General features: G+C 64.0%; 2 protein-coding genes across 7 annotated transcripts; one reads left to right on the top strand and one right to left on the bottom strand.

Moving 5' to 3' along the window:
• Nucleotides 1-3,273: 3,273 nt before the first annotated feature.
• SHROOM4 (shroom family member 4) lies at nucleotides 3,274-15,183 on the bottom strand. 6 transcript variants are annotated; one of them, XM_069867786.1, is made up of 10 exons: nucleotides 15,027-15,183; nucleotides 11,547-11,698; nucleotides 10,320-10,451; nucleotides 7,896-9,870; nucleotides 7,616-7,680; nucleotides 6,624-7,223; nucleotides 5,948-6,370; nucleotides 5,673-5,793; nucleotides 4,908-5,180; nucleotides 3,274-4,830 (listed from the first exon to the last, which is right to left on the bottom strand). In XM_069867786.1, exons 1-10 carry the CDS (start codon nucleotides 15,150-15,152, stop codon nucleotides 4,561-4,563), a joined length of 4,137 nt encoding a protein of 1,378 aa, XP_069723887.1. In that variant the 5' UTR covers nucleotides 15,153-15,183; the 3' UTR covers nucleotides 3,274-4,560. The 6 variants fall into 6 exon arrangements, with proteins under 6 accessions (XP_069723887.1, XP_069723888.1, XP_069723882.1 ...); XM_069867781.1 differs by having other exon boundaries at nucleotides 3,275-4,830; nucleotides 5,673-5,865; XM_069867782.1 differs by having other exon boundaries at nucleotides 3,275-4,830; nucleotides 5,673-5,865; nucleotides 7,616-7,677.
• A 2,910-nt stretch (nucleotides 15,184-18,093) lies between these two features.
• Nucleotides 18,094-19,878, top strand: BMP15 (bone morphogenetic protein 15). Its single transcript, XM_069867674.1, has 2 exons — nucleotides 18,094-18,635; nucleotides 19,101-19,878. The coding sequence occupies exons 1-2, from the start codon at nucleotides 18,320-18,322 to the stop codon at nucleotides 19,859-19,861; spliced, it is 1,077 nt and encodes a 358-aa protein (XP_069723775.1). The 5' UTR covers nucleotides 18,094-18,319; the 3' UTR covers nucleotides 19,862-19,878.
• The last annotated feature ends 3,227 nt before the right edge of the window (nucleotides 19,879-23,105 follow it).

Here is a 23,105-nt window from a genome sequence, read left to right as displayed (position 1 = left end):
GTATTGTGTAGGAACACCCTCCATGTGTGCATGCAGAGCTCACACGCATGCGTGAACACTTGCGGCTGGGCCTCCAGACCCACTAATAGGAGGGAGAGCCGGTCTGGCTCTGCTTTACACCCCGTGGTGTGCACAGAGCCCCAGCCCTGCAGCCTGGAGTGCCGTGGTCCCCGGTGCCCAACCCTCCTCTGGAGGCTTGGACCTCCAGGGTTTAGGATTTCCCATTTTCCAAGTGCAGCAGAGAGCACAGGAGGGGCCTTGGCTCTCATTGAAGCATCTCTACTCACCATGTCCCCATCCTCCCCCAGGTCCTGGCTCCTCAGGAGCAGGGATGCAGAATATAGGGAGATAAGCTGTGGAGCCATAAAATGGAGAGATTATAGTGATGGGGGGATAGACAGCAGGGTCAGGGGCTACTGCAGCGTGTCTAGGTTCTGTCTGCACCTCTGGGAGACCCAGTAGCCCTGCATGGTACAAGAGCCTCCTGGCCTGCAGCTTCCCTGGGGTCCCACACAGGGGTCCCCAGGACCCCGCTCCCCATGGCTGTATCCAGTGTGGGCACTAGGAGTCCCAGTACCCAACAATTCAGCTGCGCTCTTGGCTCATGGTCCTGCCTGACAGCAGCACGAGCTGCACGGAGGGGCAACTGGCACCTGAACGGGCCATGGGGCACAGACGAATTCCCCTCCCCATGTGCCTCTGGATGTCCATGTGCGTGGGCTTGCACAAGTGGCCCTGCCCAAGCATGCGCTCACCCACACATGCATGCATCCACCCAGGTGCTTTCAGCGGCCTGTGCATTTGCTCACCTGCATGTGTACACACACACATGTGCACATCCCACATTCATGGACACATTCATCCATGTGTGTTTGACTGCATGTGTATGTGTGTGTGCACTAACATGTGTGTGCATGCAGTCACACATGCGCGGACACATTCACCACTGCTACTTGTGTTCCATGCTGTGGGGCTGTGCTCCTCCCTACACGTGTGCTCACACACATAGCATGTGCTCACCTGTGTGTGCATGTGTATGCATGTATTCATCTGTGTGTATGCAAGTTCAGCCGTGTGTGCTCACACACATATGCCTGCTTCCACCTGCACATGCATACGTCCAGCTGTGCGCACTGATCATAGAATCATGGAATTGTTAAGGTTGGAAAAGATCTCTCAGCTCATCTGGTCCAACCTCACCGTGCCTGCTAAACCATGTCCCCAAGTGCCATGGCCACATGTTTTTCAACCCCTCCAGGGATGGAGACCCCACCAGCACCCTGGACAGCCATTCCAGGGCCTGAGAAAACTTTCAGTGAAGAATTTTTTTTCTGATATCCAATCTAAACCTCCCCTGACACAACCTGAAGCCATTTCGTCTCATCCTGTCCCTTGGTATTTGGGAGAAGAGCCCAGTACCCACCTCGCTCCAACCTCCTTTCTGGGAGCTGCAGAGATTGATGAGGTCTCCCCTCAGCCTCCTCCAGACTAAACAGCCCCAGGGCCCTCAGCCACTCCGCATAAGGCTTGTTCTCCAGACCCTTCTCAAATGTCTTTCCTGCACTGAGGGACTCAAAACTGAATCCAGGATTCGAGGCGTAGCCTCACCAGTGCCAAGTCCAGGGGACGATCCCTCCCCTCCCCCTGCTGGCCACGCTATTTCTTATACAAGCCAGTGCAAGTACCTGCAGACCCACACCCATGTATGCATGTGCCCACCTGCGTGCACAGACGTGCATGCGCCTGTAGCCCCCATGCAGCCCTGTGCTCACACTCAGTGTGCCTGCAGGACCCCACCCGTGTGTGCGTATGTCCCCCTGCGTGCACTGATGTGCGTGTGTGCACCTGCATCCCCTGCACAGCCTGGCACTGACACTGAGCACGACTGCATCCACCTGTGTGTGCCTGTGCATGCCTCCACTTGCGAGCACTGCTGTCCACGCGCCTGCATCCCCCACGCAGCCCTGCGCTCACACTCAGTGTCTGTGTGCACTGCTGTGCACGTGCCTGCATCCCCTGCACAGCACTGTGCTCACACTCAGTACAACTGCATCCACCTGTGCCTGCATCCTCAATGCAGCCCCACCTGTGCACGTGCACGTGCCCACCTGCGTGCACTGATTGTGCATATGTGCCTGCAGCCCCTGTTCAGCTCTGCACTCACAAACACTGCTCCTCTGCCCAGAGCTGTGCTGCCCCCACACCGGGAGGGATGGTTGGTGGCCTGTCCTGCCTTGTGGTGCTCGGCGGGCACACAGGGCCACGGGGAAGGCATCTGGGCAGCAAGGGGACAGTGACCTAAGGAGAGGTCAAAGCACTATCAGGGTCTGCTGCAGGACAGCAGGACACAGGGCTGCAGCTCTGGAGTCCTCAGCACAGGGAGGAACATGCAGCTGTTGGAGTGAGTCCACAGGAGGACACGGAGATGACCAGAGAGCTGGAGCACCTCCTGTACGAGGACAGGCTGGGAGAGCTGGGGTTGTTCAACCTGGAGAAGGCTGCAGGGAGACCTTAGAGCAGCTTCCGATCCTGAAAGGGGCTCCAGGAAAACTGGGGAGGGGCTCTGGATCAGGGAGTGCAGGGACAAGATGAGGGGAACAGTTTTCAGCTGCAAGAGAGATTGAGATGAGATCTTAAGTAGAAACGTTTTGCTGTGAGGGTGGGGAGGCCCTGGCCCAGGTTGCCCAGAGAATCATAGAGTGGTTTGGGTTGGAAGGGACCTTAAAGCCCATCCTGTTCCACATCTCCCACTAGATCACGGAGCTCAAAGCCCCAGACAACCTGGCCTTGAGTGCTTCCAGGGATGGGGCAACCTCCCCCACCCCAGTGCTGGGGCAGAGGCTGGAAGCAAGGGCTGGATGAGGCCAGGTGGTCCCCATACACACAGCTCCTGTTCAACTGCTCCCAGCACCCCAGCCCCTGGCTACCATGCTGTACTGGGCTGAGCCAGGGCATCCCACAGCCAACTCAGCAGCATCAGTGCCATCCCACCCACCTCTGCCACATGTGCCCCCAGATCTTCCAGCAGTGCTGCTGTGCTGTGAGTTCCAGGTCCAACCGGCACCCAAGCACCATGACCCCTCCACGTGTGCCTGGGGAGGGATCCAGCCTGGTAGCAATGGGTGCAGAGAACTCCCCTGCCCGTGGCTGCACCCCAGCTCCTCACAGTGCCACAGGGACAGTTGCGTCCCAAGACCTTGGCAAGGGCTTGGCTCCCCCCAGCTGGAGCATCCCCAGTGCCTCTGGCTGGGGACGCAGGGACAAACCACACAACACGACTCAGGCAGTTGTGCAGCTGCTGCTGCTCCTTTAGTGTGAGAGGCACAATGGCATGCAGCAAGGCACCAGCAGCCCCCACAAGCGTGGTGACCTGCTGAGGGCTGGCCAGTGTCACCCGAGAGCAGGGTGTGCCCAGCTCCAGTGGGTGCAGTCTTTGGTCCTAGTAGTGTTCCCAGGGGTGGCTGAGATGAGGGGATACGGGGGACCTCGCTCCTGCCAGGCACCAACGCAGGGTTTGGCCAGATAGGCATGGGACATAGTGTTCAATGGGCTGGGGGGCTGCTGCAGTGTCAAGCAAGCAGGCATGGGCACTGCCTGCCCCAAAGGGCCCACCCTGCCTCCCCAAAACACTTCCTCCTGCCACTCCCTGAGCTGCTGCTGATTGCATGAAACCCCTGTGCAAAATCAGCATTGAGGTGCCTGCCCCTCCCATGGCAACAGACGGCAGGGTGCCAGGAGAAGGTCGAAGTGCTATCCGGGGCTGCTGCAGCACAGAGGAGAGATGATAGGTGCCCCGATTCATCCTCAGCATCGTGTTTCCTCTATTAATCCCCACCAGTGTTGGGGGCAGAGGCTGGAAGCGAGGGTTGGATGAGGCCAGATGGTGCCCATGCCCACAGCCCCCAGTCTACTCCTCCCAGTACCCCATGAGCTGCAAGCGGGGGGAATCTCTCATCCAGTATGCCTGGCAAAAGGGGTGCACAGCACCCGCCCGCACTTGCCTTTGGTCGCCCAGGGTACCTTAGGGTGGCAGGGAAGGGGTTAAGGACCCGCTGGCCAGGACCATTGTTTCTGACACAATGGAGAGGAAGAGGATGCTGGGGGCTGAAAAATTCCTCCAGCTCCCACAGGACAGATGGACAGAGCTGGACAAACAGACACGATGGAGGATGAGAACGGTTTAACCCTTCCAGCAACTGCATAGGGTTGCCCTGAGGCAGCCTAGGGGTGTTTAGGCATATGGTGTAGCACCAGCTGCAGGACAGACACCGGTGTCCACGACAAGGCAGCGGAATCCCCTACAGCCACAGAAGACCTCGGGGCGGGGGGGACAGCAGGATCGGTGCTGTGTGGCTGCAGAGCTCAAGGCAGTTCTGTGGCATAACCCCCTCCCCCCACACCAGTGCCTGGACTGGCACCCCCTACCCTGCTCAGTAAACTGGAAAAATAAATAAAAGGCACAATCTGGACAGAGGGAGGGATGCAGGGAAAGCCCTCAAGGGGCTGATGCCACCTTGACAGCAAGCTGGGGCGACAGCTAGTGGGAGGCTGGGCAGGGGGCTAGCAGCCCTTAGGGGCCTCGCCGAGGCTCTCCCGGAGGCACCTGAGCTGCTCTTGGCCCAGTTTGATCTTCTCATCCAGCTCCCGCTGCTCGGTGATGAGGGCTGACTTCATCTTGATGAAGTGCTGGTAGTCCTGGAGATGCTCAGTGGGCAAGTACCGCGCCACCATGGCACCCACCACCTCCTCCCGCCGCCCCACGTGCTCCTTCAGCTCCTTGGCATCCTCCAGTTGCGCTGCCAGCAGCCGCTGCTTCTCCCGCAGGGCCATCTACAGGAGAGAGGGGCAGCGTTGGCAGAGGGTCCTGCCCTCCAGAGCCCAGCAGGTCCCCCCTGCCCCATGCTCACCTTGTCCTCAGCAGCAGCGTGTGGCCCCAGGCTGCCCAGGGCACTCTCCACTCGGGCCAGGCGCCCCGAGAGGGAGAGCAGGAGGTTGACCACCTTGTCCAGGTCACCCACGAAGAGGCGGTATTTGTCAAACTCCCCCGGGGTGCAGAGGTCTTGCAGGCGGGCAGCCACATCCTCACCAAGTGCCACGTTAGCACTGATGTCCTCCTGCAGCCCCCGCTGCGCCTCCCGCAGCACCGCCAGCTTGCGGCTCAGGCTCTCGATCAGCTGCAGCTGCCAGAGGGAAGGGGTCAGAGAGGAATGAGACCAATCCACGTTGGGACCAGCCCATTGCACTGGGCCTGAGACTGCAAGCATCTGGCGATGCCCCTGGTCCCTGCGAGAACCTGGCAACAGCTCAGATCCCAGCAATGCCCCCACTTCCTACAAGCACCCAGTGATGTCCCCAGTCCCTGTGAGCAGCTGAGAATATCCCAGTTCCTGTGAGCGCTGAACAATGCCCTGGTCTCCATGAGAATCCAATGATGCTCCCAGGCCCTGCAAGCACCCAACAACGCCCCTAGTCCTTGCAGGCATCTGGCAATGTCCTAGACCTTGTGAGCATCCAGCAATGCTCCTGGTCCCTTGCAATGTCTCTAGACCCCACAAGCATTCAGTGATGCTCCCAGTTCTTGTGCCTCACCCGTGATGCCCAGGTCCCTGTGAGCACCTGGCAACAGAAGTGGGGAACCCTGAGGGCATCATCTCCAGCAGCGCTTGCTTTACCTTCTTCTCCACCAGCTCATGGTCCACCTCCTCCTCCTCTTCGTCATGCTCCAAGCTCCCCTCCACCACCTCTGGCAGCTCCTTCACCTTGCTGAGCAGCTCGGCTTTGCCTGCACCCGCACTGTAATACACCGGGTATGAGGTGGAGCTGGCCGTGCTTGTCGGGGGTGGCGAGATGGGCTCGAAGCCCTGCCTGTGGAAACAGGGGCTCAGTGCCGGGGACAGCGGGGTGCAGCCTATCCTCAACGCAGCACCTGCTGCCACGCCAGCCTTACCTGTCCTGTGCCAGGGCCTCCAGGTGCCAGTCCTGCTGGAAACGTTCCCGCCAGGCCTGCCGTTCCCCTGTCACCAGCAGCTCACCCACTGCATCACTGGTAGCACCAAGGGGCGCCGAGGGGGCCAAGATGCTGGCCAGGGAGTGGTCCCTGCCCACCACGCCCCACAGCAGCTCCTCAGAGTCCACACGGTGAGGCTGAGGATGCCCCCCAGGGCAGCTCACATCCTCTGCTGCTCCAGGGCTAGGCTTGGGTGCCTCTGGGATGTTGGGGCCAGAGCCACCATGCAGGAGCAGGGGGCACTTGCCCACACTGCGCGGGCTGGCCCAGCCCCGCTCCTGGTTCCGGATGAGCTTTTGGGGCTGCTCTTCCATCTCCCAGGGGTGCTTTGCCTTTGGCCGCTGCTCCCCGGCCCCCGCCGTCCTGCCAACATGCACCCAAAGCCACCCGTGTCAGCTCCCGGGGACACCCGCGGGGGATGAGGGCACATGGGGCCATGCCCACAGGATGAGGTTGGGGACACCCCCCACCCCGAGAGAACCTCACAACCCATCCCAGGAAGTGGATTAGGATGCTCTGATGCAGGGTTCAACAGGCCATGCGGCCCCAAAAGCCACCCCGCACTCTGGCTGTGCCCACAGCCCTGTTCCCACCCCCACGCCACGGCAGCACTTGCCTGCACATCTCAGCACTGCCCATATCGGGCTCAGGTGTCCTGCGGAGTGATCCAGTGGGCTCGGGTCGGGGCCATGCGCCTGGTGGGGCAGGGGGGCGAGCGGTGAGCCCCCGGGACTGGGTCCCCTGTCCCACAGTGAGGCTCTGCGACCGTTCACGCACAGCCTCAGCAATGCTGTGGGGCAGCACTAGGACACTGGTGAAGGCAGAGCCATGCCCAGAGTCATCCAGCAGGCGCTGGGACATCCGGCGCTGTCTGTACTTCTCCCAGTTCGGGGGAGGCGGGCGGGGAGGTGGGGGACCCTTCTTTTTGTGGCCACTGGCAGGGTCTGGTTTGGCATGGAGAAGGTCCTTCGGGTTGCGGCTCCGGGGGCTGGCAGGCTCCAGGTTGAGGTGGCTCTCGGAGAAGGCTCTTCCCCGCAGCGGGCGGTGCAGAGGCCCTGGGGGGCTCTCAGGGGAGCGAGCCAGGCGGTCACCATCCCAAGAGAGGTCATGCGTGGATGTGGTCCGGTAGCAGGATGGCCACTCCTGCTCAGCGCTCTCAAAGCAGGGGCAGAAGGGGCCGAGCCTCGGGAAGCCCAGCTGGTGGCGGGAGAGCTCACTGGGGAGAGAAGGGGGCACCCATACCCCCAGATGGTCACCCCCCACCGCAGCTCATAGCCACCCTGCCTCAGTTTCCCCAGATGGAGTCACCCAGTTTCACTGGCAGGGGAATCCTGGGTTCTCCTGGTGCCCCCGTGGCATGTCCCCAGCCCCCCAGGGATAGGTAAGGAGGGCCCTACCCCACCATGGGCACCTCCTCGCACCCCTGGGCACTGCTTGCTCAAGGTGTCAGGCATTCCTGCATTACAGGGCATAACGCAGCCATAGCAAGGGACTTGCAGGACTTGCCCACCACCAGCCAAAATCACAGTAGTCCCCGTGCCTCCCTGCCAGAGTCCCCCACCAAGCAGCAGGCACAACCCGGCAGTGTGGCACCTGGTGTGAGCTCACCTGATGGACTGGCTGGTTTTCCTCGTTATTGCTGGTGGTTCCCACTCATCTAAAGGAAATTCCTGCTTGGAGGAAGAAGAGGGAGTGTGAAAGCAGGGTCAGCACAATCCAACCCAGCACCCCTGACCCATCCCCATCCAGGCACGGTAGGTATGCAGAGGGTCTGCAGGGGCCCCCATGGGCACCGCATCCCCTGCCCTAACCCAGAGCTGTGCTTCAGGGGTGCAGGGCGGTGCCAGTGCTGCTTCCCAGAACATTCCTGGGGCACACACTCACTCACCAGGGCGAAAGCTCTCCGAGGGGGCCAGGAGTCGCTCTCCTCCCGCCCGGGACGGGGGGCTGGGCAGCAGCAGTCCGGACAGTGCTTCCAGGGCTGGGGGTGGCAGCGGCAGACGTGGCCTCGGGGCGGCGGTGGGAGGCAGCGGTCCCCCACTCCGCAGTAGTGGCAGGGCTCAGGGTGAGGGGGAACCCCGTAGGGGTAGGAGAAGCCCCTGCGGTATTCCAGCTCCCTCAGCCTCCCCAGTGGCTTGTAGCAGGGGGGCTGCTCCTGGCAGCACTCGGCATAGGAGCCAGCAGAGCCGGGGCGGCTGGGTGATGGGGGGCCGTAGGTCTGGTCCACGGAGAGGCGGCGGACATCACGGTGTTCAGGGCCAGGGGGCTGGAAGGCACTGGGATCACCTGCTGAGGGCTTGCCATGCCGGGGTGGTGCCGGACGGCTGCTCTCCTCAAAGAACCGTCGGCGGTCGGCGAAGGGCAGGAGGACAGCCTCATCGCTGCCCCGTGGTGGGGAGCTGCGGGCCACTGGACCCTGGCTGTAGCCCTCCAGCTCGCGAGGGCTGGGCGAACACTGCAGCTGCAGCTTGTGCTCTGGGGACCAGCGCCAATGGCCCCGGCTCATGGGCACTGCCCGCTCGGGAGATGGAGGCCTTTTGGGCAGCGGGTCAGGGGTGGGGATGCCCCGGGCCCCGTGGCGGCCAGGGTTCCTGCCATCCTCACTTGGCATGGGGCTGAGCCGCTCAGCCGAGGCGTGGGATCCCTCCGCTGGGAGGGCAGGTTCCTCTGCCTCCTCCACCGGCTCCTCACCAGGCAGCGAGGTGCCAGGACCCCGGCTCTTCTGCAGCTGGGCTTTGCGCCGCTGGATCTCATTGCGCAGGCTGGTGGCAAAACGGTCGCTGCGACGGCGCATCTGAGCTGAGCGGTGGGGAGGGCCCCCTGCCCGACGGCCTCCCCCTTGGCTCTCCTCCACCGGCCCCTCGGTGCCGCATGCTGTGCTGGCCCCCTGCCCGTCCTGCCCGCAGGCTCGTGGCAGCTCAGGGCAGCAGCGGCAGGGTGGCAGGTGGCAGCACGGCTCTGTAGAGAGTGGGCAGTCCTGGGCAGGCCCCTTGGTCCCCGGCTGGCTGCCCTCTGACTGCAGTGGGGAGAGGGTCCAGCGGTGCCCATCAGGGGCCGGTAAGGCTTGCTCGCTGCCAGTGCCCACCTGGAGGGAGTGAAGTTGGGAGGCCAGCAGCTGCTCAGGAGCGCTGTGCCGGTGTGGCGCGTGGCCCTTGAGTGGGGAGAGCAGCAGGTCGTCACACACCGCTGTGGCATCTGGTACTTGGTGCACACCACCACCTGGGTATGGCCGCTCGCGAGGCTCCATGTTCTCCCCTAGGAATGGTTCGGCCGGGCACTGGTCCGGGTGGGAGCTCAACATGTAATACTGGTCAGCAGAGAAATGGTCCTTCATAGGGTACGGCACCAGTGTCCTCCCACTCACTGCCTCCGCCTCCCTGTCTCGCTGGCAGAGGAAGGTGTCGGAGATCCACCGGCCTTTAACGTGTAGTATGTCCCTCGAGACCGACGCTCGGCACCTGTCCCCTCCAACAGCCGGGGCTGCCCGCAGGCTGTCCCTCCTGATGGGAGGCTGGGGGGGCACAGGTGCCCGCCAGGCTTCGGGGTGCTGGCTGGCAGGCAGCTCAGCCCCCGTGGTCAGGTAGCGCCCGTCAAGGGGCTTGCAGGGGCCCTGGAGGGCAGAGTCGGCAGAGGCAGCCTCCTCGGCGCGGAGGGAGAGGGTGCAGTCGGAGGCAATGGAGCTGGCGGAGAAGGAGCTGTAGGCCGAGTCTCGCTTGCTGTGGTACGTGCCCTGGTCAACGGGTGAGGGGTCTCCTTCATAGTAGGCCTGGCCGGGCTGGTCCAGGCTCTCCATGCTCCCGATGGAGCTGCTCTGGTCGGTGCTGCAGTGCCGGGACAGCGGGTTCCACTGCAGGGACAGCTCGCTGCCGCCCGGCCCCACGCCGGCATTAGGGGTGTCTGCCACCCCCACCAGCCCCTCCGACAGGTGCAAGATCCTGGGGAGCCCACCAACCCCAACCACACACACCCCTCGGGACAGGGGCGCACAGGCAGCCCCAGCCTGCCCTTCACTCCTGAGTTTTCGGGGGCAACGCAGAGGCTGCGTGGGTGCTGGCAGGGAGAGCGGACACGGGCATGCAGGGTGTGTGCGGCTCTGGCCACTCGGGGTTGGAGGGAGGGCACTGGGACTCAGCACCGACCCTTCCTGCAGGGAGCTGGCGAGTTAACATGCAGGGGAAAGGGCAGTGTGGCAGCAGGACATGGAGGGATGCCTGGCGGTGGCGTGGGACAAGCCAGCGGGGTACCTCCCCCGTGGTGATCACCCGCCCCCTGCCCACGCACGGTGCCCCCGGGCGCGGGGCTGGGGTCTCACCTGACGTCACAGCCTGAGGGCCAGGAGAGGCTGAAGGCGTCTGCAGGGCAGTGCATGGCGAGGACGTCGGGGCGGCTCTCGGCGAGCTTGGCCACATGCCAGGAATGGGGCCGGAGGACGGGCACGCTCCTCCTGCCAAGAGCAACAGCGGGAGAGGACAAGAATGGGGAGGAAGCCGGGCCGAGGAACCGGGGCTGAAGTCACTTCCTACAGGGCTTCCTGTCCCCCCCCAGGGCCAGCGCCCGCCCAGGGGAGACGGCGGTGAGGAGGGTCCAGTCCTGCCAGCACCCTAGCGGGCAGGGGGACCCCACGGTTCCCCCACTGCCACGGCTGCCCTGCCTGCAGCATCACCGCTTCCAGCATCAAGAGGGGACCAAGTACTTGGCCCCAGCGCAGTCCACAGGCAAGCGTAAGGCTCCCTGCTGGGAATGGACCGGCTCTGCAGGCACGCCAAGGGCCACTAGGGACACATCTGTGTCCCCCGCCTGGTTCCTTGGTTATTCAGCATCTCTGGAAAACTCTGGCCACATTGCATCCCCAGGGGAGGGCTCCCATGCCAGGCTCCATCCCACCCCTCACACCCAGCAGCCGCAGGGTCTCCAGTCCCCCCAGTGCACACAGGCAGTGATGTCCTCTGCCACTCTACTGGCATGTGGGCAGACCTCCTGTCCTCCTCGAGCGCTGCATCTGCTGGGTAGGCAGGGAGGGTGGCAAGGACAAGCTGCAGGGTCAGCACAGGGGTCCCTCCCCACCCAGAGCCCCTAAACTCACCATGGGTGATGCTGAGCCCCGGCACAGCCCCCTGGCACCCCCTGCCCTGGGGGCACTGCCCCGCGCTGGAGCCCCGTCGGGATGCAGCCGGGACTGGATGCGGGTGAGGGGAGGGAGGCTGTGGGGGACTGCAGGGCCTGGCCCTGCCTCTCCTTCCTTTCCCAGGCAGCAGGCAGGCAGGAAGGGAGAGGAGCGGCCACACTCAAGGATTCCGCCCAGCAAGGGAGTGGGGGAGTCTGTCACGCTGCCCCAGCTCTGCCAGCAGCACCCGGGGCCAAGGAACCCCCACTCACCATGGGGTGCTAGCAGCCACTCTTGGGCTGCCCCCCCACCCCATCCCAGCACCTCCAGGCTGGAGACAGGGTCACTGCCAGGCTCCCCAAGGCAGGTTGTGCCTTCCAGCCCTGGCACCACTGCCTCTCCTGCTGCCCCCTGCAACATGCAGTGCTTGCCAACCTGCGGACGATCATCTTCAGGGTGCGGTAGGAGCCCTTGATGAGGATCAGGGCCTCCTGGCGGGACCCGTACAGTGGTGTCCCGCTGATGTTCACTAGCTCATCCCCCGGCTGCAACCGGCGGGACAGTGCAGCCTTGCCCCCGTCCTCCACCTGGGCAAGAGAGAAGGGGGTCAGGATGGGTGCAGCCCCCCCAGCAGCCCTCGGGCACGGTGCTGCTGCTGCTGCTGCCTGGTCACAGCAGAGAAAGAGGATTTGGAAAGGGGGTGCCTGCACCCCAGGCACCACAAAGGGATCTACAGCGCCCAGCTCCCCCCTGCCCGAGTCACATGAATTTCTGAGCAAGGAAAGGGCATCAACGAGGGGGGAGAAGAAAAATGTCCCATCCGAGCAGATTCTCCCACAGGCGCAGGCAGCACAAGGGCTCTTTGTCTGGCGTGGATGCCAGCACCCTGCTGCTGCTCCCAACCCCACGTTGGCCCTGCCCAGGCATCTTTTGATGCCCAAAGGAAGCCATCATGTCGTGGGTACCTAAGGGAGCCAAGAGCAGGGTAAACGCCAAGCTGTGCCCAGCCCTGGCACATGCCTACCCCATCCTGGCGCCTGTGGCTGAAATGAACCTGGTACCCGGTCCCTCCCTGGCTTGGAGAGCACAGGGCCAGGGTGCTGCTCGCACGCAGAGGTCCCAGCCGATCCCCTCCACCCCATCAGGAAGTGGCAGCACAGCCCTGGAATGGGCAGCACAAAGCATTCAGTGCTGGCATTCATTTCTGACCATTCTGCCACTCTTGACGGCCAAGGACCCCCATGCCCAGCACCTTGCACTGCAGGGCTGGCAAACAAGCTGAGCTGCATGGTGGCGTGGCACAGGTCACACAGACACATGGGGCAAGCCCTGGGGTGCCCTGTGCCCCCGTGCTTGGCATGGAAGTGGAGCCTGACCTGGCTGGACCCTTCAGCATCCCCAACAGGGTGATAGGCAGAATGGGGTTGGCCCCATGCTGGGGCTCCTGCACCAACATTGCCCATGGGCTCCTCACCCTGCCCTGCAGAGAAACAAGATCTGCCCGCAGCACCATCTCCGCAGCCCAGTCTGGGCAGCGGCCAGACCTCACTGCCCACAGGCACCCATGGCTCCTCAGAACGGCCACCACGCATGTACCCCCAGGCACCCATTCCCAGCCGTGGCGCTGGGTAGGGCACAGGGGCAACCCCTGCCCATGGGCAATGTGGCACCTGAGGAGCCAGCCAGGCAGAGGTACCAGGCTTCCTGCCCAGCCTGGTGCTGCCCCATGGCTCTGCCTGGCATGGCTGTGCCCAGTGCCCCACAGCTCTCCTGTTTTTTCCAGGGCTCTGGGGACTGCAATCCTGTGCCCAAGGTGCCCTCCCATCCAGAAGCCAGCTGTGGGGCTGCCTTCCTGGCACAGAGCCCCACTGGCCTGCAAGGGCTCCCAGTCCCACCAGTCACTTGCTCGAACACTTGTGTTTAACCCCTGCTGTGCTGCTGCCCACCACAGGGCAGCTCCACTAGAGCAGGCAGGACAGACTGCACCTTTGTCCCAGTCCTCTGCACAGCCGTGCGCCCGCCTCGCCCTGACTGCCACGGCCATGGGGCTGAGACAGTGGTGACGGGTCATCCCCTTCAGTGCAGGACACTGCCAGGGCTGCACCCGCGTCTGACCACTGTGCGTGTCAGATCAGACACAGCTCAGCCCTGGCATCGCTCACCAGGAGCTAAATCTGGCACAAACAGCCCCTTGTTCTGCCTTTGCCATCAGTGAACTAAGTGCCGGCAGCCAAACTCCACCAGGTGCCACCCTGCCTGGCGGGGCTAGCCCCAGGCACTTCCCCAACACCACCATAGGTGTTCACTCTGGGCCCTAATGGTGGGCACCAGCTGACTCACAGGAATTTCTGTCTGCTGAAGAAGAGACTCGTCTTGGAAGGAGTCACAGCCGTGGCAGCGCCTGAGCTGTGCCCACCCTGTGCCATGCAGACCTTCCTGGCTGCACCCAGCATCCACTGCACCGGTGGGCGCTCGGCAGCCCCACAGAGCCCCACACCCGCTGTGGGACTCTGCCGTAAGAAGGAATCCGGCACAGATTGGGCTCAGAGGCTAAACTGCCTCACCAAGTGCCAGGACCCCTGTCCTGTTTCCAGCGCGGGGCTGGGGCCCCCTCCCCACACTGCCTGGCATGCACACACCTCGTCCGCGGCTGAGCAAGCGCCCCGGGGGACCCTCCCCTGAATGCACAGAGGCTGGAACAAGTCCCCTTTGTCTGCAGAGCACACGCGGCGGCAGCTCGGCCCGGGGAACGTGGTGGCCGGTACCTCTCGGCTGCAAGAACAGCCCCCTCAATTCTCAGCAGCGCTGGAGAGCACCCCCTGGTGCCCCCACCCTGTCCTCCAGCAGGCGGTGAGGACCATCCCCTGATGCCTCCATCCCCTCCTCCGACAGCCAGCGAGAAGCACTCCCTGCTGTCCTCATCGCCTCCCCCCCCGCCCCCCATCGCCCCCAGCCCCTCTTCCAGCAGCGGTGGGGACCATCCCCCGGTGCCCCCATCCCCTCCTCCAGCGGTGGCGGGGGAGCCCCTTGGGGCCCCGATCTCACCACCACCACCCTCCCCTCCCCCGTGGCCCCTGCCCTCCCGTAGCCCCCAGACCCACCACGACCCACGGCGGCAGTCGGGTTGCGGGGCACACGAGTCCCCGAGGCGCAGGGAGGGGAGCGGAGCCGCTTTTCCAGCTCCCCCAGCCAAACCGCGCTGCCCGCGTCCAGGCGCGGGGCGGGGAGCCCCGGGGGCGGCCTCGGGGGGCGCAGCCCAGCCCGGGGACGGGGACGAGGGACACCCCGCTGGGTGCTGCCCGGATCCCAGCAGGATTCCCAGGAGCGCGATGCCAGGAACAGCTGACCCCCGAGGTCGGGGGGTGGGAGTCCCACCCGCGCCCAGCTCCCCCACCGGAGCCCCCCCCCCGGCACGGAGCTGCACAAGAGTGTCGGGAGGAGCGGGACGGGGTGGGCTCTGGCGTCGTGTGTGTGTGTGTGTGTGTGTGTGTCCCAAGCGTCCCCGCAGAGCCAGACCCCGGGGCGGACGGGGCAGCGGCACCCAGGGGTGGGCACGGGAAGGGGGGCTGCCCCTCCCCACGGTGGGGCACGCGATGGGGGCTCCCCCCCCGGCAGCGCCTCGCACGGCGGGGCCGGAGGGGAGGAGGAGGCGGACTCCAGAGCCGCCCCCGCCGCCAGCCCGGCGGATGTGCCGGAGGAATTTCTTCCTGCCGCCGGGGCCGGGCTGTCTGCCGTCCCCCCCCATCTCCCCGCGGCTGGGGCCGGGGAGGGAGCGCTAGTGCCCCGCGGCGCCCCGGGCCCCTCCGTGTGCGGGGTTGGCAGGGGAGGGTGTCCGAGCCTCGCCGGGGCTGCTCGGGGCTGGGGGCTGCCCGCGACGCCCCCCCCCCTCCTCCACCCCGGGACCGCAGCGCCTACCTTGGAGACGATGAGCGGCTCGCCGTGCTCCAGCCCGCCCCGCAGCGTGAAGCCCCAGGGCGCGCCCCCCTGCAGCTGCACGTGCACCAACTGGGGGTCGCCGGGCCGGCCCCCCGCCCGCTCCATGGCCGCTCCCGGCCCCGCCGCGCGGAGGAAGCGCTGCCCCCCCCCCAACCCCCCCGCGAGGGGCCGCGGCGGGCGGGGCCGCGACGGGGCGGGGGCGGGGGGCGAGCGGAGCGGAGCGGGGCGGCTGCGGTCTGATCGGATCCGGCCAGCTGGGATCGGATGAGATCGGGTTGACTTGGCTCGGCTCGGATCCGATCGGCTCGGGCGGCTGGGCACGGCTCGGCTCAGCTTGACGGCTGGAGACGGATGCCCCCGGCTTGGCTCGGCTCAGATCCGATGGGCTCGGCACGGCTTGGCTCAGCTGAGATCGGATTAGCTCAGCTCGGCACGGCTTGGGTTGGCACAGCTTGGTTCCTCTCGACACGCCTTGGCATGGCACAGCTCAGCTTGGCTCAGCTAGGCACACACAGATTGGCACGGCACAGCTTAGTTCTCCTCAACACACCTTGGCACGGCTCGGCCCCGGGACCTGCACTGAGCTGCTTGGCACAGCCCAGCCAGCATGGTTCAACTTAGTCTGACTCAGCCCATCACGGGATGACATGGAGGGCTGGGACAGTTCAGTTCAGCGCAGCACGATTTGGCTCAGCTCAGCATGGGATGGCAAGGGGGCCAAGCATGGGTTGGCTGGCCCAGCATGGCTCAGCCCAGCATGGTTGAGAACGGCTCAGCTGGGCTGGCATGTCCTGGCTTGGCTCAGGTCAGGGTCCTGGCACGGTTCAGCACAGTACAACCTGCTTTGGCCCAGCATGGTATAGTGCCACGAGGAACCAGCATCATTAGAGACAGCTTGGCACAGCTCGGCTCAGCACAGCCCAGGCTGGCGTGGCACAGCTTGGCTGGGCACAGCTCAGCCCAGCATTGCACAGGCCAGCCTGGGTTGGCAAAGCTTGGCTTGGCACAGCTCAGCCTGGCGTGGCACAGCCCAGCACAGTGGTGCGGCATGGCTGGCAGCGTGAGCGGTGCCTGCTGGGGTGGCACTGGGTGATGCAGCCCCAGGGGCAGAGGGCTCCCAACGGCACCCGTCCTGGCAACCATGCTGACGCCCTGAGCCCCGTCACCTGCAGCCAGCTTGCACCCAGCTCGCACCGTGGCTCCTGCCTGGCCTGCCTGTTCTGTCCCCACCCTATCCCGCCGGGCACCCCGGGGCGGCCTGGCTGCACTTCACCTCCGCCTTCCCCCACTGGCTCCAGAAGGGGCTGCTGTGTGCCTTTGGGGAAACTGAGGCAAGGGAAGGAGGCGGTGGGAGCAGATCAAGGCTGGTTCCCAGGGGATCTCAGGAATCCTGCACCTCCCCTTCCTGCCCGGGGCCCCAGCTCTTACTCATCTCCTTCCCAGACAGCACAGCTGGCCAGAAAGCTCTGCCCTGCCAGCAGCACTTGAGGCCCCTGGCTGCCTGCAGGCTGGGCGGGCAAGGCGGCTCGGCAAGGTGGGCTGGCTGGGATGCACTGGGGTCCCCCAACCCTGGAGCAGGAAGAGTCCCTCAGATTTCTGTTGGCATCATCCCCATCCCTCATCCCCCATCCCCAAGCCCTGACCAGCCTGGCTGTGGGCAGCCCAGCCCATGCACCCCATCCCGTTTGTGGAGCCCACCCAGCACCCACGCACAGCCTTGCATGGCCTTGCCGTGTCCACCCCTGGCACGACTCCTGCTCTCCTCGCAGCCTGACCACTCCCATCCCTGCGCCCCCACCCATGGCAGCTCCTGTGGTGCCAGCACTTCCCACAGACTCTGCTGGGCTCGCTGCCCCCCGTGCCCTTTCCCAAATGAGTAACCAGGGCTGCCTGGCCAGTTGTGAGGGCTCCATGCCCTGGCTCAGCATGTAGCCCCACGCCCCATTAAGCACCGCATCCCATTTCTGCCCCAGCACCTCCCCACATGGCCCTCCCAGCACTTCCTCCAATCCAGTTAGGCACTGGGAAGGGTGGGTAGCACCCAGGGCAGGCAGGCACCAACGCAATCCATGGTTGGGTCCCATGCCTGCACCAGTGGTTCCCAGCTGGAGCGTCCAGGGCTTCCAGCCCCTACAGCAGTGGTTCTCAGCCTGAGTGTTCAGACCCCTCAGACCCTGCACCTGAACCAGTGATTCCAGCCAGCGTCCAGGGCCCTCAGCCTTCTCTATCCTGACAGGAGAGCAGCAGTGTCCCACCTGGACACCGCGCTGTCTGGTGCGCCCATGGATCCTGACTCAGCCAATACCATGGAGTCACAGCATGGCACTGGGTCTGGAGGGCAATGCCTCCTTCCAGAGCAATGCCTCAAATGCCCTGTACCAGTGAGAGGGTGGGCGTCGCTCTTGCAACCCCTCAGCCTTGGCGAGGTGCTGGCAGAAAAACCTCAGAGCTACAGCAGCCAAGCTGAGAGAAGCTGTGGGCATGGTGGTGTCTGCAGTGAGGGCACCACCAGCTGACCCGACCATGCTTAGCGCCACTGGGGCCACCCTACCCCCCCAGGTGCCTCGGTGCCACGGTCCCTGGGCTTGCTGCCCACCTCTCAGCAGGGCAAAGCAAGATACGGAGCCAAGAGTGAACACTCAGCTCTGCGCCTGCTCTGGGCAGCACACGCCACCTGGCAGCTGTGGGTGCAAAGGTGCTGAGCACGCTGGCTGAGAGCTGGCACAGGGCAGGGGGGGACCTGGAGGGGCTCTCACCACAGCAGAGCACGGCACCGGGCCTCAGCCACTCTGCCCTAGGACTCTAGCCCTTTAAAACCTAATTGGGGCCATGCCTTTAAAATAAGCCCTGGGGGGTAAGCACTCTTACCCTGCAGGAGGAGGCTGGCCAGGAGCAGGTGGGCTGAGCAAGCTGGTCCTTCCCCCACCTTACTTCACCGACTTTCACCCCATTCCCCTGCCCCAGCACTTTTATCGCCCCAGTAGCCCAGCTCCTGTCAGGCCGAGTTTGGCCCTGGTCTGGGTTTTAGTGTGGAATTAGCACCCCTTTTTGCTCCCTATCCCTCAACCTTTCTGTTCTATGCCAAGCTGAAGCAGCTGGTGTGGTTGTCCTAGCTTGATAACAGCTGGCAGTAATCTGGGGGTCGTCTTGCTGGTGTCTGTGACCAGCTCTGCCTTTCCAGCAGGGGGAAGCATGACTGCAGGGTCCCCTTAACCCTGCTGCCGGCCAGCCTCCCTTTGCCCTGCTCACCCACCCCCATACGCACACCCATCATGGCTTTGCTCCATCCCTTCACCAGCCTCCTCCTCCTCCTCCTCCTTGCTGTGCCCCTTTCCTGGGCTGCCAATCGGTCCCTGCTACCCCCCGGCTCCCTGCCTGCCCTGCCCCTCCTGCAGGCCCTGCAAGCGCGGGCACCAAGCGGACGGGGCTTGCGAGTGGGGCCAGCAAGTGGGCAGCCCCTGCGCTATATGCTCAGCCTGTACCGGAGAGCCGCTGACCGTGAAGGGAGACCGCGCCGCAGCCGCAGCCTGGGCACCAACACCATCCGCCTGGTCCAGGCCAGTTCCCACGGGGCTCAGCCCTGGGCAGGTAAGCCAAGGGCAGCGTGGGGGATTCAGTGAAGCTGGCAGGGTGGGCTTGAGCCCTAGGGGTTTCTGCCTGCTTCCTTCACCATCTTTAGCGTCCTGGCTGTGACCTGTGGGGTTCCCCTTGGGTTGGGGCCAAGGCTCTCCCTGCCTCAGGGGTGAGGTGGGCAGGGGCATCACTGGCCTCGTGTAAACCTTTCCCCTTCCCTTCCTGCCTGGTGCTGTGCCAGGACAGTGCTGTCAGTGCAGAGGATTGAACTGCCCATCTGCCCTTTGCCCTTCACCCCACCAGCGAGCCATGGTGCAGGGCTGCTGTTTAGTGCTGGGGGGCTTGGCTGTGATGGGCTTGGAGTGCGATGATGCTGTGGGCTCTGCTGCACTGCGGGGGGCTGTGGCAGCACCCTGTGAGAAGGCTGGGCTGGTGCCCTCTGTGCCACGCCATGGGGCACTGACCACTGCTTCCCTGCAGGTCGCTGGTACATGCAGCGCCTCACCTACCACCTGGAGGGCCAGCCTGAGGCCGAGCACCTCCTTCGAGCCACTGTGGTCTACCTACCCAGTCTGCCCCTGGCCCACGGTCGCCTCCTCTGTGCCTTGGAGCTGGCAGCCACCAGTGGGGTGCTGCTCAGCCCCTCTGCGCGCTACGGCTGGGCCGAAGCAGACGTCACCCCTTACCTGGTGCCGGGGAATGGCAGCGTGGGGAGCCTGGTGCTGCAGCATGTCTGTGTGCGTGCCGGCCGGGCAGTGGGGCACGATGCCTCAGTGGCCCTCAGCCACCCCTTCCTCGTCCTCTACCTCAACGACACCCAGTCTGGGCTGGCACCTCTGGCAGCAGAGCCCCACCGGCACCGGCGTGACACTGGAACACTTGCCCACGACCTGCCTGGCTACCTGCGGGATCAGAGAGGAGAGAAGAGCGACTGCTCCCTGCGCCCATTTCCAGTCAGCTTTGCTCAGCTGGGCTGGGATCACTGGATCATCGCTCCCCACCGCTACAACCCACGCTACTGCAAGGGAGTCTGTCCCCACCTGCTCCGTTACGACTATCATGCGCCCAACCATGCTGTGGTGCAGAGCTTTGTCCATCAGCTGGTGGACGCCAACGTGCCCCGGCCCTCCTGTGTCCCCTACCGCTACAGCCCCATCAGTGTCCTCATGATCGAGAGCGACGGTGGAATCCTCTACAAGGAGTATGAGAACATGATTGCAGAGTCCTGCACCTGCCGATAATGACTTCTGTTCTGGCACATCACCTCCTGGCTTTGCCTGTCCCTGGCTCTGGACTTCAGGATTTGTCTTGTTCTGCCTGGGGCAGGTCTATCCCCTCTCCCTGTGTGGCACTGCTCTGTGGGAATGTTTTACAATGGCAGTTTTATGTAAATTGTAAGTTTTTAAAGGCAGGAGCCTGTGCTGGGGCAGTTATCCCATGGCATCTGTCCTTCCTGCAGCTCTATGGCTGCTGCCTGTTATTGGGGGGCGGGGGGGGTGGGGTGGAGGGCAGGTGCTTGGCATGATGATGCTCCTAGACAAGAGGTGGGTCCCTGGATTGGAGCACGAAGCTTTTAGGAAGTGGCTGGGGGGTCTGCTGGTGGCACCAAGTCAGGGAGGGCAAACAGTGCCTGTGTCTGTACTTGGCACCAAGCTGGTGCCACCAGTATCCAGCGCAGCCCTGCCTGCGGGGTTCCTTCACAGCTTGCATGCAACCTATCCTGTCTAGTCCCAGCTGTGGTGGCATCTCACCAGGCTGGGAGTTGGGCTGTGGGGAAGGGGGGGAAGCCCCTCTCTTCCCCTGTAATTCTGCTCTGGGGGCTGTGAAAATGGAAGACCCAAGGTGCCAGGTCTGCTTCCAGTGCTGGGGGCCAGGCAGCTGCCTGCACTGGGCTTTGTCCATTGCTTCCTCTGTCCTTCACTCCCCTGGCTTGTCCTTGCAGGGGACAAGCAGGGCTTGAGGCTCACCCTATCCCAGGGTTTGGACACCTGTTTTGGTGTTCCTCATGGTTCTCGCACCTTTGCTGTCCTACAGGGCTCAGGCTCTGCTGGGATCCCAGCCTGTTCCCATTTCCAAAGGGACTGGCCCCACACTCAGCACCCCTGCCACCTGGCTTTTCTCTATTTATTGCTGACTGTGTAAGTAAATAAACTGATGGATTTTGCTAAAGACCATCTTGGCCTGTTCTTGCTCTGTCCCTGGGGCACAGAAGGCCCCCACTTGGGCCAGGCTGAAGTTCACTGTGCAGCCACCCCTGTACTTGCACTGGACAGTGGGCGCTGCTGTGTACAGTGGGTAAATCCCAGCTGGCTCAAGCAGGAGCTGAGAGAAGAGGCTGCCCTGGGGCAGGGGAGACCAGATGTGGCTGCAGGCAGCTGTCTCGGTGGGACTGAGAACAAGAAATGTCCCCCATCTCTATATGGGGCTGTCACTGTGGCCAAGGTGTTTGGCTGCCAGGGTTATTTTGGGAAGGTGTCCGCTCCTGGGTCAGATGCCCTGTGTTTGCAATTCTGGGGCAAAGTTCCCATTTTTGGAGCAGGGAGGCATGGCAGGTGGCTGTAATCCTTGTCCCCAGTGTTTGGTGGTACTGCCACCTGCCAGCAGGGTGCTGCCTCTGCACCCTAAGCTCATAGCTCTTGCTAGGATCTCATGTTTTGCCTCCTCCTCCATCTGGTATTGCTGGCTCAAGCTCATGGGGTTGTTTCAGCACTTCTTCCCTCCTGTGGTCATTGCTGAGGGGAGGAGTGCTGCCAGCCCCCAGAGTTTTTCCTCCATTCTGGCAGAGTGAGAAGCTGCAGAGCCCCAGGCTCTTCTCTGCTGCCCCTTGTCCCCGGTTGGCCACCTCCAGCCAGAAGGCTGTGGGGAGGGGAACTTCTTTGGAAGTTTGTGGACCTGACCCCGGGGGTAAGATCTCTTGTCAATCATTAAGCATGTGGTGTTGACTCATCCAGGCAAGCAATGATGAAAGGCAAGGGAGCTGGGCATGCTCCCAGCCCTGGGCACCACTGGATGCCAGTGCCAGGTGCTGCCCCTGGCAGGGACCTGCATCCTGGTCTCCTACCGGCACTGCTGGGTGCCTGGACACAGATGGGTCCTGGCGTTTGTCTGTCCTAGCACTGTGTCCTTGCATGCACTGTGGGCTGCACCCAGTGCTGGGGGGCTGCCCCAGCGGTGCCATCTTCTCTGTGCCTTTGCGGGGCAGGTGCTGCTGAGGGGACAGAGGGCAGCAGCTCAGGAAAAGAGCCACTGTCCCGGTCTGACCCCGGCACTGTGCCTGCGTCAGTGCTGGGGCTGCCAGGACAGAGCCAGGTGGAGGTCATAGGGCCCTGGTGCACTTTGAGAGGTGGCTCTTCCTGGGGGTCCCTCAGCTCCACAGACCCTGCGGGCACAGACTGGCACCCACCCGTGCACCAGGGGCCCTTTGGGGACAGGACCCCACCCCGTGCTCTGGCACAGAGTCTTGCAACACCTGTGGGGCCACTACTTGTGCTGGGGGCTGCATTGGCCCCTGCTCTCCTCTAGGCCACCCAGTGTGTCCCTGACCCCTCACAACCCAAACCCCAGGCCAGGGCTTTGCTCTGGCTCTGCCAGGTCTCCATTCACCCCCCTACCTGCTGCTCAGCCCAAGTAGGCACTGATACCTTGTGTGCCCGTCCTCTGGGGTGGCCCTGGGCAGGGAGGGGGTGTCCTGCCCCACACGCTCTTGCTGCGCTGGGACAAAACTCGGCCAGGCTGGGCACTGGGGCACCGGGTGCAGATCTCACCCAGCTGTGGAGCACATCTGCCCCCTGACAGGGGTTGTGGATGATGATGCCTGAGCACCGGGTGCCTGTGGATGCCCTGCAGAGGTGCTGGCAGCCCCCCAGCTAGGGTGTGGGGGTGACAAGGGGCTGTCCCGCCACCTGGGGCCACTCAAATATTTGTGCAGGGCCATGACGGGGGAGGAGCAGTGCCCAGCACAGGCACCGGATGGCTGGAGCCAGCTGCACCATGGCAGCCTTAGCTGCTGTTGTGCCAGGCACCAGCCAAGGCGGCAGGGTCAACAGGCCCCCCCCTGCGCCCCCAGGCACTGCCACTGGCCTGGCACTGCTCCTCTCCCTCCTCTTGCTTCTCCCCAGCTCCCTCCAGGTGGGTTTGGGCATGGGGGGTGGGTGCCAGGGGCCAGGGGACTCAGCACCCTCCTCCTTGCCCCATCCACCTCTTTGGGTGCTGCAGGAGCCCCGGGTGGCAGGGGAGCAAGCAGCCCCCCGGCTGCGCCGCATGACGCCCTTCTGGAGGATGGTGGGCAGCAGACCCCTGGGTGCCCACTGCCACCACGGCCTTGAGTGCATCACCAGGGCCTGCAGGTAAGCAGGGACCCCTGACAGCCCCTCCGCATCACCCCCTGCCCAGCCCACATCCCTGGGACCCCCTCACCCATCTCCATCCCCACAGGGTCCCCAGCTGTGGGATTTCCATGTACCGCCATGTCCCCAGCCGTAGGGT

Source organism: Phaenicophaeus curvirostris, chromosome 13, assembly GCF_032191515.1.
Source record: "Phaenicophaeus curvirostris isolate KB17595 chromosome 13, BPBGC_Pcur_1.0, whole genome shotgun sequence".
NCBI lineage: Eukaryota > Metazoa > Chordata > Aves > Cuculiformes > Cuculidae > Phaenicophaeus > Phaenicophaeus curvirostris.
Note: the sequence above shows the minus strand (reverse complement) of the source record. Positions and strands in the feature narration are given on the sequence as shown.

Bases quoted from the DNA above. Each gene is read 5' to 3' on its own strand.
- BMP15 (XM_069867674.1), top strand. From the start codon at position 18,320: ATGGCTTTGCTCCATCCCTTCACCAGCCTCCTCCTCCTCCTCCTCCTT. The intron at 18,636-19,100 runs GTAAGCCAAGGG...GCTTCCCTGCAG, and splicing joins CGGGGCTCAGCCCTGGGCAG to GTCGCTGGTACATGCAGCGC.
- SHROOM4 (XM_069867781.1), bottom strand. From the start codon at position 15,152: ATGGAGCGGGCGGGGGGCCGGCCCGGCGACCCCCAGTTGGTGCACGTG. The intron at 9,871-10,319 runs GTGAGACCCCAG...GCCGGGCGGCAG, and splicing joins CCCTCAGGCTGTGACGTCAG to CGAGCTGTCCCTGCAGTGGA. The intron at 6,371-6,623 runs GCAAGTGCTGCC...GCATGTTGGCAG, and splicing joins GGCAGTGCTGAGATGTGCAG to GACGGCGGGGGCCGGGGAGC.